Source organism: Trematomus bernacchii, unplaced genomic scaffold, assembly GCF_902827165.1.
Source record: "Trematomus bernacchii unplaced genomic scaffold, fTreBer1.1, whole genome shotgun sequence".
NCBI lineage: Eukaryota > Metazoa > Chordata > Actinopteri > Perciformes > Nototheniidae > Trematomus > Trematomus bernacchii.
Window position 1 is genome coordinate 4,073,366 of NW_022987727.1, and position 13,703 is coordinate 4,087,068.

General features: G+C 39.7%; 1 protein-coding gene across 2 annotated transcripts; it reads right to left on the reverse strand.

The window, feature by feature from the left end:
* Window positions 1-398: 398 nt before the first annotated feature.
* Window positions 399-5,092, reverse strand: gnat2 (guanine nucleotide binding protein (G protein), alpha transducing activity polypeptide 2). Of its 2 annotated transcripts, XM_034144828.1 has the most exons (7): window positions 3,919-5,089; window positions 3,629-3,786; window positions 3,366-3,494; window positions 2,742-2,871; window positions 2,498-2,651; window positions 1,832-2,043; window positions 399-1,200 (listed from the first exon to the last, which is right to left on the reverse strand). In XM_034144828.1, exons 1-6 carry the CDS (start codon window positions 4,096-4,098, stop codon window positions 1,853-1,855), a joined length of 942 nt encoding a protein of 313 aa, XP_034000719.1. In that variant the 5' UTR covers window positions 4,099-5,089; the 3' UTR covers window positions 399-1,200; window positions 1,832-1,852. The 2 variants fall into 2 exon arrangements, with proteins under 2 accessions (XP_034000719.1, XP_034000718.1); XM_034144827.1 differs by having other exon boundaries at window positions 399-2,043; window positions 3,919-5,092.
* Between the last annotated feature and the right edge of the window lie 8,611 nt (window positions 5,093-13,703).

The window sequence follows — 13,703 nt, forward strand, 5'->3', positions numbered from 1 at the left end:
AGGTCATGCAAACTGGAAAGACTATTTTTAGACGTCAGACACATCTGTATGCTGGAGCAGAGGGCTCCAGCTGTTTCACACACTTCAACTCACCTTTAAGTCCTCATTATCCTAACTTGTTTATTGTATCTTTAAAAAAACAGTCAATCATACTTTATTAATGACGTGATTAATGCAACATGAAAGTAACAGTACATTTCAGCAGATTAATTACCGCTTTCCTTTATTCGGCTCTGTCAATAGGTTTATTGTTAATGCACTTCTAGATGTGCCATTTTCGATCGGACTCGAACAGTGAACTTGTATAAAAGCAACTGTGTCCCTGTTTTTCTCTACTTCAATATAAATAGTTAAGTGATCAACTGTGTGATTCTGCAGCAAAGAAACAGAGACACACGTGAAGTTAATGCATCTTTATTTCGTGCCTCTACATTTAATAAGAAAGGACAAACTGAGTAGATTTCAATCCCTTTTCATAATAAAGCATCATCTCTCTAGTGTTTCACTTTCAAAATATATGGAATTACCTACTCTTATGTACAAAGTTTCTCTACCGTGTTTGACCTTCTGAAATGTATTTATTTATCACATCGAAATGTAAAGTGAATTGAATACATTTAACACTATTTAGATTAGATACATGTACAATTTGGATGTAATCTGGATATACTGCAAGCACTGGGAATATCTGAGATGTTTTCTCAGCAACTTTTTTACAGTTTAAATATCAAGACCACAGAGACTACTGTACTCAAAACAAAAACAAGGTTGCAATGTTGCTATTCACAATATTAATATTTCCCCCGATTTTAGTGTTTTATTTATTTTTACAGAGCTCGGTTTTAATAGTAAATATAACTCACAACACGGTAGTCAAAGGAAAGCAACGACCAAATGAGCAACTATTTCATCTTCATCCCTTCAAACCAGCAGCTTCTGGTGCGTGACAAATACTGTACTTAAGAAGATCTTGTAGAAAGCGGTTTGTCAACAACAACAATATGGTGACTCGATAGTTGGGCGTGCATTGTGTTTCAGGGATGTACTGCTGGAGGTGGTGATATGCGAGGATCAGTCAAGAAGCGGGACTTGGCCTGGGAGTGATGACCTGAAGACGACCAACTGAGGACCCTCTGCTCTCCAGCAGTACACAACTCAGTTAATGCCAATAAGTGACGGGATAAAGTAGGAAAGGAAGTTCTGCAAAACAGAGAGAAAACAAGTAAAGCAATTTTTTATCACTTAAAATCAAGTGTAAAATCTCTTGCATCTTTTTTCTAAACATGTTCCCCTAGGATCCTTGAAAACTCTTAAAGGCAGTGAATTCAAAATATCTTGGTTTTAAAAGAAAAGAAAAAAAAACGTAAACATGGCAACAAGGTATTAATGAGCTGTTTTCTCTTACGTTGCTCTATATAATATCTCAAAAACAATTAGTAACATCTATTTATTTAACTAATAATCCACAAATGCCTCTACCAATAAGGTCCGGTTGTTTTGAATGCAAATTTGAACGTAAAAGTGGTGTTCACCTGCCTTAAGCTTTAGAAACCCTGTTTAAAGGTTTACATTTTGTAATATCCATAGCAACATAATCTTTGGGTTTAAAGCTTCACTGTGTTTCTATATCGAAAAGTGAACTGTGTCTCATCACAAAATAATTTTCCTTTTGTTTGCTCATGTAATGGTCAGAAGTAGTTGCTTGGCAACACAGGACTGCCAGATATGATTTGCTATACGAGGGTCAAATTGAATTGTCAGGGGTCTGCCTCTTATGGACCCTATTACTCAACAAAGACCCCCGCAGTGTTGTAATGTGGTGGCCACGCACCTCTTTTCACTCTGGAGCTGCTTAGAAGAGACCGCACTGTTTAAGGTTTTCTTTGATGATGATGTCTGTCACAGCGTTGAACACAATCTGCACGTTCTTTGTGTCTGTGGCACAGGTCAAGTGGGAGTAGATTTCCTTCACTCCCTTCTTCATGTTCAGTTCCATGAACTGCAACTTGATGTAGTTGGCGGCGTCGTCGTATGAGTTGCAACCTAAAACAAAAAGCAGGGTGTGAAAATGGTAGAGGATTTATGAGTTTATTGTATATAAAAATCAATGCATCATTCTGCATCACTGTGTTGGTCAGCTCAAATTATGTAAGTTTAATATAATTACTTGCATCACATAATTTTATTAAAGCTCTCTGCAGTTTCTCAAGACTCCTCATTTGATCATTTCAGTCTTCCTTTTATTTGAGCAGTTTGAGTCACAAGTCAAATTAATAGCAAGTTGTGTTTCTATGCATTTTAGGTCCATTTACACATTTTCTTTTCAGACATGTTCCTGTTACAGTCTCATGTAAATCCAAGCTTAAGCATGACTTGTTAGCCGAGTGTGATCCCCTCTCACTGCATGTCTGACAGATAATAGCTTATTTTAGCATCTCGCTGTCAAACGTAGTCCTCTCATAGCAGCACAGAGTGTGGCAGCTTCAAAACTTCTTACCATCATAGTCTGGGAAGCAGATGCTCAGGTGGACTTTCTTGATCTTATCCTCAAAGAGATCCTTCTTGTTGAGGAAAAGCACGATGGAGGTCAGTGCAAAGAATCTGTGGTTGCAGATACTGTTGAATAGATGGAGGGACTCGTGCATGCGGTTCTGAAAAAGGTCAGAGAAGAACAGGATGAGTTTACCAGCTGACGTGTGTCGCCTCGTGCTTTACGATAGGGTGGCGGAGTTTTGACTCACCACTTCGTCGTCCTCTACCAGCACCATGTCGTATGCACTGAGAGCTCCGCAGAAGATGATGCAGGTCACACCCTCGAAACAATGGATCCACTTCTTCCTCTCTGACCTCTGGCCACCCACATCGAACATCCTGTTCACCACACAGAAACACAATGTCAGCCCTGGATGTCATGCTGCTTTGAGGCAATGGTTCCCTAACCCTATTGCCCTGTCAAATGAACTCCCTTCATCAAACCACAATGTGTGTTTCAAATGTAGGGCAGAATTTATGTAAAAGTGAATATATTAAATGTGTTCATACAATTGAACTCTATATATTTTGGTTGGTTAGAATCATACTACTGCTTTGAGTAAAACCGACCATTTTCTTCATTACTTTTAGCTAATCATATGAACTGTTTAGTCATTACTATTAAACTTCGCCAACTAGTTTTTGGACACACTTGCATGCCTGCCCCATGTGTTCAGGTGTTAAAGTTGACTTGTTCTTAATATGTACATTTATTCTTTAGCTAATACAATGTACCCCTGGGTTTGAAGTACCCCTGGTTGAGAACCACTGCTGTAATGTTCAGTCAGTTCTTGGTGGTGTCATGCTTTGTATAAGGCCTGATTGTGACTCACCTGAAGTGCAGCTCTTTGCAGGCGAACTGTTCTTCAATGATACCAGTGGTTTTGACTCGAGATCGCAGAACGTCCTGCTCAGAGGGGAGGTAGTCTGTTTTGGCGATTCTCTCCATTTCATTGAGGTAGCTGAGAACAAACGAAATAGCAATCAGACTTCAGATTTAAAAACATCTCTATCTATAAACACTAAGCCAGCTGCCTCTCTAGTTTTACATGAAACCTCTCTACTGTATCTATCCCAGTAGCAAACGTGGACTCACTAGCCAGCGGAGTCGTTCAGCTGGAACTCAGCAGCGCGATCGTAGGCGGCCTGCACACCAGTGTCTTTCCACAGTTTCTGGATGACATCACTCAGCTCAGGAGGCATTGTGCCCTCTTCAATGGAGTCGGACAAGTTCTGCAGCTTCTGTGCATTCTCCTGTTGGTTTAAATGCACACAGTACCACGATCCATCAGCAACAGTACTACAGAACTATTTATTGTACGTCAGAAAAATGGACTCTACAAGTTAATCATGTCTGGTCTACATCGTTTTAGTGTCATATGAGACCTGTGCAGCGGCAGAGCCAAAATCAATGGTCAGCATCTCCATGCCTCTGATGATAGCCAGAGCAGACTGCAGGATGTTTCCATAGACGACTCCCCTGAACTCCAGTTGTTCCTCTTTTGAGTAACCACCTTGATGCAGAATCCTGTACACAGAAAAGTGATTTAGTTTATGGGTGGTCATTTCTATTTCCCAGATATATAGACATGTTTATATAAAGGCTGTTTGGGGAAACCTCCATTGAAATGGAACAACTAGGATCTTGAAAGTATATGTTTTAGTTTTTTCCACACATGTAAAAAGGGAAGTTAACACGACATAGAAACAACCCACTGGAGCTGGTGCTCACAGCGCCCCCCTGTGGTGTGTTTCTGACCTCACTCAGCTCTTACTGCCACAGTGTAGCGCACAAAACAAGTGCTGACAAATCAGAGCAAGCGGATGTTTGCCCTGTCGACCTTTTGTTAAAAGGCTTGACTGCATGCCTGACTGATGAGATTTAAAAAAAGACTCCCGTAGCTTGTCTCTGACATGGTGTGGATGACACAAAACCAAATCAGGTATCCCTTATTTTAATACTTACTTCATCTGTTTCACAATGGTGCTTTTTCCTGACTCACCAGCACCTGGAAGATAAGAACAGTGTAAGCAAAAAAACACAAAAAATGTTCTCTTCACATGCCACTGAGTAGAAACACACTGCACGCAATAAACAGAAGAAGAATTAGCCTCGATGATGCAGTACATTTTAAGGGGCAGTCTGGGCAAAAATAACAAAATGCTGTGACCCAAATCTGTTTGGCTTGTTTCACAATGATTCTCTGAACATTAAGACTACTCAATGAAACTGGCTTTGTACTAGTGCTAGAGTTACCTTTAAGTTACATATGTTTATGGAAATCATGCCAGTGCTATTCAAGAGAATCCATTGTCAACAGTTTCACTAATCGCTGTCTTTGTGTTAATGTACTCTTGTCTATCTTTATGTAAATAGATATGTGTGAGCGTTATTGTCAAAAGTACAGCTTTACAAAAAGAGCTTGTTTTCTCTTGTTTTTTCAGAAAAAAATGATCTTGACAACATCAGACAGTGTTATCTGTCACACCTTTTAATATTTGCTATTTGTGTCTGTCAAAGAATGGTAAGCCTGAAGTTGTGATGGTTTAAAAGAGACACTGAAGTGGCGGCTAACGAAAAGCATAATCTCCTCACAGCACAGCAACAAAGCTCTTGGCTTTCTGGTCTCGCTGAGCTGCATAATGTAGTCTAATTATGTCCTATGGAAGTAATTGATGTCAGATTATCAGGAGGTTTTTGTACATTGAGGCCATCATGCAGCGATAAATGCCACTGAGTGTGTAAGCAGACACCTCTAAACTTTAAGAAATGCAACTCTATATGGAGGCAATCCAGACAGGAGGAGAATTATGTTTGCTTTTCTGGGAACAGCTTCTCTGGATCAAATTAATATTGTGGATACTTTGTATCATGGATCAATGCACTAGTGGACTGTGCAGTAATGTGCAATTTAAGCCACAGTTGCATTGTTTTGGTAAAAAAAACATGCAGGTAGATCAAGCTCTCTGCAGCATTGTAAGCTCAGCCAAGAGGAGTTTATCACAGAGCAAAGCCGGCTGTCCTGCTCTCACTGGAGCCACGTTAAGCTCCATCCTTAGATGTACTGCCTGAGCATTTAAAGACACCCGTGTGACCTCGCCCGCTCAGGGAGGAACTTGTAGGTTTCCCCTTGCTTGTGATGAGCTGGTAAAGATGGCACTGATACGTTATCAAGACTGATTTGCATGAGCTGTGATGATTTAATGAAGAGTGTCTTTATCTTTATGTGTGAGTCATTCTTTCACCTCGTGCTCATTAACGAATGTTCCCTTAGGCTTTACTTTGACACTAAATCTGACTTTAAAAGGGAGCTCTTTGTCCATGTTTATTCTGCAGAAATACTATAGATGTTTTTACTTTAATCAACAAAAAGACATTTGGTTTTCAGCAATCTACAAACTGTAGGGAACATATTTGATAATGCAGTCAGGGAACAATAAAGGACTGCATGTGTCTTCTTTGGAAACATTTTTTAAACTTAGGTTTTGTTTAAATTAAGACAACTCTTTCTCACTCCTCTCACAGCCCACAAGATGGCACTCTTCTTATCCTACCTCCTCACTTCTTACCGTCTGACCTGTGATGCTGACTCCTCTGTGGATCTAGTGCAGGTAGTTTTAACAGTGTTTACAACCCAGTACACTTTCAAAAAATAATGCAATGTTGTGAGACATGAACTCTGCATTAAATACTTGATTTTTAATGTACATTGGCAGCAGCACAGAGGTCCATGCTCTTCAAAGATCATGTTATACTATATACTATACTATTCTTTTTCATCTGACTTCATTTTAGAGCAACCTTCTTGCTTCCATTTTTGTATTTGTATTGTTACATCAAATCAGCAATAATCAGTATTTTGATGTAGTCCTATATTCTTCCCATTCCCATGCAAATATTGCTGTTATAATATAACAACAAGGTAATAAGACACATTTAGTTATTTCTGTGCGAGTTGAAGGATCAACAAAGACGTCTCCAGGTGGATCTGCACTAAACCAGTTAGCTAAGCGGATTGACATATTGCTGCTGGGCTGTGATTCATTTAGACTAAAGGCTATGATGTTTTAAACACCATGTCCTTCCATTAGAGGTGAAAAGTCAGTATTTACTGTAAGACACTGCCAAGAAAACCTGCTAGCAATTTGCAGCGACTCTTTCAAATTCATTGGTTTTGTTGAATATTTTAAATTATGATTTCATTGCTTATGCATTTAATACCTTAATTGCCTGAACAAGTTAGATGCCGCCTATCACAGCGCACTGAGATTTGTCACAAATTGTAAAGCACTTACACACCACTGTACCCTGTATGGCAAGGCAGGTTTGCCATCACTTACTGTACGGAGGCTCAGTCATTGGTACACGTTTATTTATAAAGCTTTGTTGGGTAAACTCCCGTATTATATCTGCTCTCTGATAACACAGAGAGTTGCAAGCAGCTATTGTCTGAGATCGCATGATGTAGTGTTGTTAGATGTGCCAAGAGCAAGGACTGTCTTAGGTAAGACAGCTTTTATGTGCGCAGCTCCACTTGCTTGGAACAATCTTCAGCAAGAATTGAAACTGAGCAATCTCATTCCTCTGCATGTTTTTAAAGCTAGGCTAAATGAAATGCTCGTTGATACTATGGGTACTTGTAAATGTCTATAACTATGTAAATGTATCCTGTAAATATAATATATGATGTCCTTTATTGTTTTATGTTTCATGTGGAACCTATATGCTGCAGGTCTCCCTTGAAAAAGAGATCTATGATCTCAATGGGACCAATCTGGTTAAATAAAGGTTTGAAATGAAATGAAATGAATAGATTTTAGGTTCAGCAAAAAAACACAATTTAAGACAGCCGAACTAACTTCAACCTCTGCAGTGATTATATTATAGGAATACACATATAATAAAAGTGTATTACTAGTGCTTGATGTTCAATATTCTTTCAAATCTGCTTTCAAATCTGATTTTCTTATTCTGCAAATAATTTTTTCTTCATCTCACATCCCTTTGTTAACTTCTCAACCTGCAAACGTATCTCTCTTATCCCTCTTTGCTGTTGCCGCTAATGCCCTCTTAGTTTTGCACAAGCTTAAACAGTCTTCCCCCTTTCTAATAAACTAATGTAAGGTTTGATCCAGAAACAAGCCTGTAAATCCTCTGAGCATATCTTACATCTAACTAAGCAGTGTGTAACAGCTGTGTCAGATGGCTCGCGTCCAATTTTGAAGAATACGCAGAAAATTAGCCATTGAACTCAGATTGAAGCATTCAATGTTACGTATGAATACAATATTATGGATTAAATGATCTGCTCATGAATTAACTCTCATCCTGAAACTTGAAAACCAACTCTCAGGGGTTAATGAAAGCTGACCAAAACATGTTCTCAGTCATGTATTTTCATTGAATTGATCACCTGTTTTGATTAATTGCTGACTTCAGGAGCCCTGTTCTACTCTGAAGACTTCAACTTCCACAGAAACCTTTGTTAAAGTTGAAAAATAAAAATTGAAGTTTGTTGATTCCTGAATCTTTTAAAGTGAAAATGCGTCATTTCTGTCGCTTGGCATCGCCTGCTGTTTGGGACAACAAAGACAACTTGATACATCAAGACCATTCATAATTCCACTTACCAAGCAGTAATAGCTTGACCGTTTTAGCGTCCTTGTCAGCATCTTGTTGGAGTTGCTTTTCCAAATCCTTGGACTTTTGGTCCTCGGCGCTTGCTCCTGCACCCATGCTTTCTTCCTCCAGAAACTCAAGATCCTCAAGGATAGAAATTTTGACGGTTACTCTGGAGCTGTCGAGCAGAGAATCAGGTTGCAACACTAATCGTGCTGAAAGACGATTTTGGAGCGGAAGGATCTTGGGAGGGAGGTGCTTGAGTCCTTCCTGACTTCGTTGGCCTCTTTCTGTGAGTAGATCAGTACCTAGTCAAGGTTCAAGTAAATTCAGAAGCTCTTGCCAACCGAAATCCACCCTTTAATTCCTTTGGCTTAAACCTCTTACTTAGGAGTTGCCTCTTCCTGATTGGTTAGCCAATCCAATTAGTGTAATAAGGGCAGTAGTGAATGATGTAAAGAAAAGAAGAAAATACTTACATATATTCCTGGGCTCAGTGACAGTCATGGATCTCATTGAATTGTTTGTCTATACACCAAATGCTTGTAGATTATTTGACACTTGATATATAAATACAAAGGAAGTACACTAAATTGTTCTGTTTTTTATAGTACATCAATTGTTTTTCCTGTCATCCTAGATCATAAAGCGTCATCTGCCTGACGATATATGTTCTGTGTATATATATTTTGTATGGTTAAGACATTGTCTATTTGGTTTGCAGTCAGCGTGCATACTTTGCTCTCTTGATCTATACTGTACCTCCTGCTGGACTCTTGGCTTCAGTGTCAGTCACATGGACGAAGCAATGAGGCATTAACCTTTCATAAACTTCTTATAGTTAAGACGTTTAAATCCCAGGTGGTGGGGTGATGGCTAAATAAAGCAACTGCCATTGTCACTGAGATGCTTCAGTGAGGTCTCAGCGACATCATGACCTTAATATGTTTCCCGATCCAACATTATTTAAACTATCTCATACATTTTCATGTTTTCTTCGAGGCAGAGCAGATTTCTTTAAGACAGGAGGTTGGGATGTTACGTGCATTAAGCACATTAAGCGTGTGAGCGCTGTGGCATTGATCTGTGGAGGTCATGGGGCTGGTGTTCAGGGCTGTCCCCGCTCTGTGTGTTAGAGGAATTACACTGAGATCTAAGGTTGTTAATTAGGTCAGAAAACAGAAACTATTGTATAGTTTTCCTGACAAAGTGCATCAGAAACAACGGGATAAGAGTGTTGCTTAGTTTGGATTGAAAACGTTGGTGTCTCCAGCTTTTTAGTTAAGCTCTGTACGTTTTATTTTACCATATAAACTTTGGACGTTGAATTTGGAGGTTTGATCATACCATAAACTCATCTTTTGGTTAATGAATGTTTAAAACTTCTGAAATGGAGAAAGTAGAGGTGATTATTATTGATGTACTGACGCTTTTATGTTGTAAATGTATTATCTTTGAAATGGATACACATGACAACTATTGCACTCTGTCCATACTGGGAGAGGGATCCCTCCTCTGTTGCTCTCCTCGATGTTCCATTTTGTCCTTGTGTGATGTGAGGGTCTAAGCACAGAGGGTGTCGTCTTCTGTACAAACTGTGAAGCCCCTGAGACAAATGTGTGATATTGGGCTATATTAATAGCCTTTTTTATTATTATATGTCTTTGTTGAACAAGGACCATGCATAAAAATACACTAATCTCATAAAGAGAAGAGATGCTATGATTATAGCTAAAAGCTCATTTCCATCTGCATATAAATACATTTGGATTGATTGTGTGATATGAAGGATGTATCTTAAAACATGATGTGCAGAACATTAAATGGGTTTATTGGTCACTGAAATGATCTCTTCCTTAATCACTTCCAATGTAAGGGAAAACCTTAGTCAAGTTAACATGTAAAATCAGCTAATTTAAAGTGTGGAAAGCAACACATTTATTCAACAATGTGAATGAACGAAATATGAATATTTAGACTGGCAGAACTTTACAAATCATTTTCACAACTTTGCTTTAGTTCAGAAGGAACTTTTGAACGTGTGTTTAAAGTTGTTTTTGTTCAAGTAATATTGTGTGGATAATCTGTCAAAACTTGGTAGATACATTGCGGCTCTTCATTTCTCTTTGACATGATTCTGCATAAACTTGCATATGAATCAGCAACATGTGATTTGATATAAAAGTATTTTACAGCTATCTCACCATATGGAGATTAAACCTGGGTTTATGTGACTACAACAATGTTGAGAGAGAAATCTCTGTTTGTTATTAATTAAGGGGACCTATTATGTAAAATGCACTTCTTTATGTCTTTTACATAAATATGTGTCCCCGGTGTGTCAGGGAACTCACAAAGTGTCAGAAAACAAAACCCTCTCTCTTTTCCACCGTACCCACATCTCTAAAAAATTTAAAAAAAGGAAGTGCCTCAAACTGCAGTTCATCTAGTGGCCGGTAGAAGCAGGCTGCAGAAAGGAGGAATTTCCATAGACCCCCATGTTAAAATGCCCAACTTTACAGCAGAAATAAACATGTTTCTACCCCTGGATGCAATACAACTTATTCTGGATATAGTTCGATTCCACCTTCATGACTATGGATTGGTGAGTGAATTGTTTTATAACGCAACCCTTTTAGTTGTATTAGGTCTTAACGTTTTTGCATAAATTAGGGCGTGGTCACTTTGATGCCTCACTGTCAGCTAACAGCAACTTGTCCACTCTGCTAGGCTACAACGTTAGCTAGTTGTAGTTACTGTACTTGACCCTTTAGCCGTGTTCGTGGTGATTGTGCCTTTTAGGGAATATTGTTACAAATACCAGACAATTAAAATGTCGTGCTGTGCGCTTGAATGTACTAACAGAACTTCCAAGACGTCTACTCTCAACTATTTTCGGTGAGTAAAATTATAATATTATACATGTTAACCCCGTTAGCAGGTGTTTGTGTGCTTGTTAGCTTAACTTGTTATATAGCTTATTAGCCAGCCAAGGACGTAACCCTTTATACATATATATATATATATATTAGGGCTGCACGATATATGGTGTCGTGACGATAATCGCGATATGCGCATGCGCGATATTCACATCTTTTCTTTTTTTATTTAATTAATTTTTTTAGGACATGCGATATTAAGTAGGCAAATTAACTCAAACACGTCATGTTACAATTCTTTTGCTGCTTGCTACAAAAGGAAAACTTGCGCTGCTCTCATGTCAGGGGTACTTGAGTGAGTGACATGCAGGCTGTGCATGCACAGCAAACCACCAATCATAATCAAATCTCCAAAGCAAACGGACCCGGTGATTAAAGGTAAAAACACTGAATAAAGTAGTTTCATGTGTTTCTCCAAGGCAGTTCGACGCTGCTAACTGAGCTAGCTCAGCTTGTTGCTCTGATAACTTAAGATCCAGACGTCCGTGACTAAAATCCTTCATCCGGTTAAATATAGTTAGAAAAATACCAATTGTATAGCATTAAAGTTAAAGAAAGGATGGTTTGCGGACAAAAGAAAAAGTATTTTCTTCATTCCTGTATTTTTTCATAAAGCAATATATATCGCAGGGGGGAAAGAAATTCAGTTTTTTTCAATATCGTGCAGCCCTAATATATATACAGTTTAGTTTATGATTCAGCCTTGGGTAAGACCTTCATATTCTATGGCTATGACGCCCATAATGCTAAACGGGAGCAAATGTTAAAAGGGGACCCAATTATCCCAGTGGTGGCCGCCGGAGTCCGCCGCCGGAGCTAACGGAGCCGCAGGGGGCTAGCTCCGGCCGGCGTCCCGGCGGCGGAGTCCGGCGTTATAACTGGAGATCAAGGAATGCAGCGAAATGCGGACTTGGTTCTCCTGCAGCCCGCTGTAATATTAGCTAAATAAATTATGTTGAACAAGGCTTATTAAGCCGAACATCGACACAATTGTTCTGCCATGTATCGGTACTTATTTTATTTTATTAACGTGTGAATGACAAGCATTAAGAATAACAAAAAATACGAAAGTATTCATATAAGCCGCGTTCACACTTTTCACCGTACTTTTCGCGTTTAGTTCCGTTAGTACCCCTTATGTCGCGTTCACACCAAAAAGAGCACTTAATCCCGGGAACTTTTACCATTTTTAGTGCCTGCTGAGAGATGGTACTTTCCTGGGGGAAAAAAGTGCCCCAGTTCTGATTGGCTGGGCGAATTGCGAACCATGCCCCGTAAAACTCTGAAATGTTTTGTAGAGCCGCCATTTTATTATCCTCGCATTAGCATTATTAGCAATAGCATTCGCCCAGCACACAAACGCAGAGAGACTAATTTATGGCAACACAAAATAAAACATGGGAGCGGTGGAGATGAGGAGGTGTCGGCGTTCTGGCGATTTACTCGGAAGGCTTCAGTAGACGCTGCTGGGAGTCCCAGCAGCGTCTACTGAACCCAACTCTGGGGACTTCCGGCCGGGGACTCCGTGAAGTTGTTTGCGGCCTGCCAGTAAACCCAAAGCAGAAGAAGACGAAGTGACGTCAGCGGCTCATTTGCGTAATCTTCCCTCAGGGAATTTATTCCGGTGTGAACGCGATCTGTACTAAGTGCCCTGGGGTAATAAGTGCCGGGGCACTGAGTGCCGGCACTGAGTACGGCAAAGTACTTGGTGTGAACGCGGCTATTATCATATAAATAGTTCTTATTGTGCATGCATGGGTAAAGGTAAAACTCATGTAGTACTGAACACGTCACATGAACGTGCCGGGCGGCGCGGTCCCGTGGGTTAGATCCGCGTTCATAATGCCGAGGAAAATAACTCTCAGAATAACGTTATTAGCACATTTTACAACTTGAGGACCGAATGTTTTTAATAAGGGCTATACAAACGTTCATACTGGGTAGTTTATTTAGTTTAAAAAAATTATCCAACGATTTACAGATATCTCTTTCCCAATGTTAGACAATGGGAAAAAGTATTTCCGGCTCGTCTCCGGCACACGTGACACGTCCCAACCTATCGTCTCCGTATACAGTCGCAGCTCTGTGTCTGTTTATTCAGCAGGATGTCTGCAGGAGGCACTTAGAGTAAAGTTGTTATATATATCAGTGTTTCCCCTACCATTGTCTTGGAGGGGCGCTGCGCCCCGCCAACGGAGCCCCGCGCCCCCCCTGAAATTCAAGGTGTTTAAATTGTTTTAATTTATTATTATTTTTATTTTATATATAATATATATATATATATAGCACCAAATTGCAACTAATCTATATCTACTGTCACTTTTCACATTGAACATGTGCTCTTTGATCCTTGGAATTCTACCGAGGACTGAATCCTTCGTTGCGGGAAATTTCGAGGATGCACCAGTGTCTTAAGATCCCCACAATGCTTTGCGCACGGACCAATTTCCAAAATCTTTGGAGGAAAATGTAAGGCGGGGCCTCTCATATGACGCACACCTGCACACTTGCTAGCCTGTTCCATTCTTCGTTCTCTGAATGAAAGGAAGGATTCTTGCCTGACTCTGAAGGACCTGACTTGGAGGGACATGTCCTACCAAGGAAGCGTCCTC

Excerpts from the sequence above, each read along its gene's own strand:
- gnat2 (XM_034144827.1), bottom strand. The coding sequence starts at position 4,098 with ATGACCACCCATAAACTAAATCACTTTTCTGTGTACAGGATTCTGCAT. Across the intron at positions 3,787-3,918 it reads TTGGCTCTGCCGCTGCACAG|GAGAATGCACAGAAGCTGCA; the intron begins GTCTCATATGAC and ends TTAAACCAACAG. Across the intron at positions 2,652-2,741 it reads TGGTAGAGGACGACGAAGTG|AACCGCATGCACGAGTCCCT; the intron begins GTGAGTCAAAAC and ends GACCTTTTTCAG.